The sequence below is a fragment of the Penaeus chinensis genome, chromosome 13 (genome assembly GCF_019202785.1).
Source record: "Penaeus chinensis breed Huanghai No. 1 chromosome 13, ASM1920278v2, whole genome shotgun sequence".
NCBI classification, from domain to species: Eukaryota; Metazoa; Arthropoda; class Malacostraca; order Decapoda; family Penaeidae; genus Penaeus; species Penaeus chinensis.
In genome coordinates this window covers 15,821,650-15,824,149 of record NC_061831.1, presented here as the reverse complement: position 1 = coordinate 15,824,149, position 2,500 = coordinate 15,821,650, and the positions used below count along the sequence as shown (strand labels likewise).

The window sequence follows — 2,500 nt, the reverse complement described above, 5'->3', positions numbered from 1 at the left end:
AGTGAGTGAGTGAGTGAGTGAGTGAGTGAGTGAGTGAGTGAGTGAGTGAGTGATTGAGTGAGTGAGTGAGTGAGTGAGTGTGTGTGTGTGTGGTGTGTGTGTTGTGTGTGTGTGTGTGTGTGTGTGTGTGTGTGTGTGTGTGTGTGTGTGTGTGTGTGTGTGTGTGTGTGTGTGTGTGTGTGTGTGTGTGTGTGTGAGTGAGAGAGAGAGAGAGAGAGAGAGAGAGAGAGAGAGAGAGAGAGAGAGAGAGAGAGAGAGAGAGAGAGAGAAAACAAAAATTATACAGATAATGTATCTCAAGTTCAAACTGGGCGTCGATTATCGATATTCATATTTACGAAAGGGTGTTTGTGAAAATTAATCCAAGAAATATATTCATGGTCAAGAAAAATATGCTTATTAGTGGGTATGATGGAATGAAGGAAATTGCGATACTTATTTTTAATAGAATGAGAGAGAAAACAAGTACCAGATGATACATAAGAAAAACTAATAAACAAAAGGAGAAAAGACGAGAAAACAATCAAAACAAAACAAGAAAAGACGTTGAGCAAGGGAGAGAAAACAATGAAAACATGAAAATATGTAAAAATAAAAAAAAAGGAATAAAAAGCAAACAATCAAACGCTCAAACAAACAAAACGGGCAGAAGAATGAAGGTTTTTTCTCCCTTCCGACTCCCGTGGCGGATGACCAGCGCCCTCACCCTTTCCGCAGGAGACGGAGCACGGCGACACGAGCAGCCTCCAGCGGAACTCCTGCAGGGCGTCGAACTGACCCTCCTCGTCGACCCCGCCTTCAGAAGTGAGGTTGCTGGGGTTGAAAGGCTTGAGCTCGAAGGAATTAGGGTTGAGCGTGAACGTATTATTCTCCGTGACTTGCTCGCCGACGAAGAGAGGGTTCTGGAAGTCTATGGAATCCGGGGTCACTTTGCTCGAGGTTTCTTTGGACATGACTGGAAGGAGGGCGGAATCGAGGGTGAAATTGGAATTGGTTGGAATCGAAGGGAGAATTTGAAGGCATAAGGAAGGTGGTTTAGGCGGATGTGCTGGATTTTGGTGGTAATGCTAGGACTATGAACTGGTGTGACTGATTGAATTCGAATAAATATTTTTTCGATATGCAGAAGTGAGAATGTAAATTACTACTTTTTTAAACTACTTACTTTTTTAGATTTTGTAAATGACAGGTAGTCCATGTGTTGAAGAAATATCAAGATTACTTTTTCATTAAAAAACAAAATAAGTCAACAAAAGGAAGATTAAAAGATACAACGAAGCGCAAAGAAAGCAGACAAAGAAAGTCACAACGAGCAACCTACGCGTCGAATTGAGCTCGTCCACCAGCGACATCAACAGCTGATCGCTTATGGTGCTGGAGATCGGATGGGACGATGACGTCACATCCCGCTTCCTCCGCCCCCCGAACCACGTGCTCTGGCGGGGGCGGTACGGCTCCTGCACGTGCTGCGTCTGCCACTGATACGTCTGCTGGGGCGCCGACTCCTGGTAGAAGGGCTGCCGGAAATCCTCGTGATACGGGTTGACTTCGAGGGGATAAGCACGCTCGATCGGCTCCATGTCCAAGGACCGCTGATGCTCGTACTCCGTGAAGATCGTGTTGCGCAAAGGTGTTCCCTCGTTCGAGAAGTCCTGCGAACGGAGGGGAGAGACGTAAGTATTCGTATTCGTCTTATAAATTCAAAGTGAGGATGCACAGAAATAGGAATTAATGTGACGTCATAAAGAGATTTATAATTTTTAAGATTCTTTTTTTTTTAAGCCATCAATCCTGACAGACCACAACACTCTTTTGAACTACCCTAACTCATTAGAATAACAAACGTTCTTTCCAAACAATCCCATTATCCCCATTGTCTAAAACTCCCGTTTTCTATAGACTCAACTTCCAACTTTCCACTTTCTGTAGAACCCAATCCTAACTTCCCGTTTTCTGTCATCGCGGACTCACCAAACACTTCCCGTTGAGGCAGTAGGCGGAGCGGCCGGCGGTCCCTCTGGCGCAGTCGGTGCCGAAGGGGAACCAGCCGTCGCCGCCGTTGACGCGGTAGAAGCGGTAGTTGAGGCGCGCGTCCTGGCAGGCCACGGTGCAGGCGCGGTCCGGATCATCTGTGGGAGGAAGAACGTGTTGGAAATTAAATAGAAACATCGATAATAATGATGATGATAATAACAAAATGACCAATCAGTACAAATAATGGAAAACAAAATAACCAATCAGTGCAAATAATAGAAAACAAAATAACCAATCAGTACAAATAATAGAAAACAAAATAACCAATCAGTGCAAATAATAAAAGGACATCTTAAAAAAAAAAAAAAAAAAAAAAAAAAAATGAAGGAGAAATAGAAGAAGAAATGATTACCTTTGGTACTTGACAGCTGCATGCCAATCCCAGACAGCTGATCTACTTCTGACATGTATCTTCGACAAACCTCGCTCGCGTATTCGAACGTCGACTGGATTCTCTCGCAGCCCT

General features: G+C 44.1%; 1 protein-coding gene across 2 annotated transcripts in view; it reads right to left on the bottom strand.

The window, feature by feature from the left end:
- The window catches only part of LOC125031725 (A disintegrin and metalloproteinase with thrombospondin motifs adt-1-like), a 39,222-nt gene that overhangs the window by 1,436 nt on the left and 35,286 nt on the right, over window positions 1–2,500 (bottom strand). For both annotated transcript variants that reach the window (XM_047622649.1, XM_047622650.1), the window contains exons 18-21: window positions 2,387–2,498; window positions 1,972–2,129; window positions 1,322–1,652; window positions 707–955 (exon numbers count right to left, since the gene is read on the bottom strand). In XM_047622649.1, coding sequence (XP_047478605.1) covers window positions 707–955; window positions 1,322–1,652; window positions 1,972–2,129; window positions 2,387–2,498 — 850 coding nt within the window. The remainder of the gene's footprint in view (window positions 1–706; window positions 956–1,321; window positions 1,653–1,971; window positions 2,130–2,386; window positions 2,499–2,500) is intronic.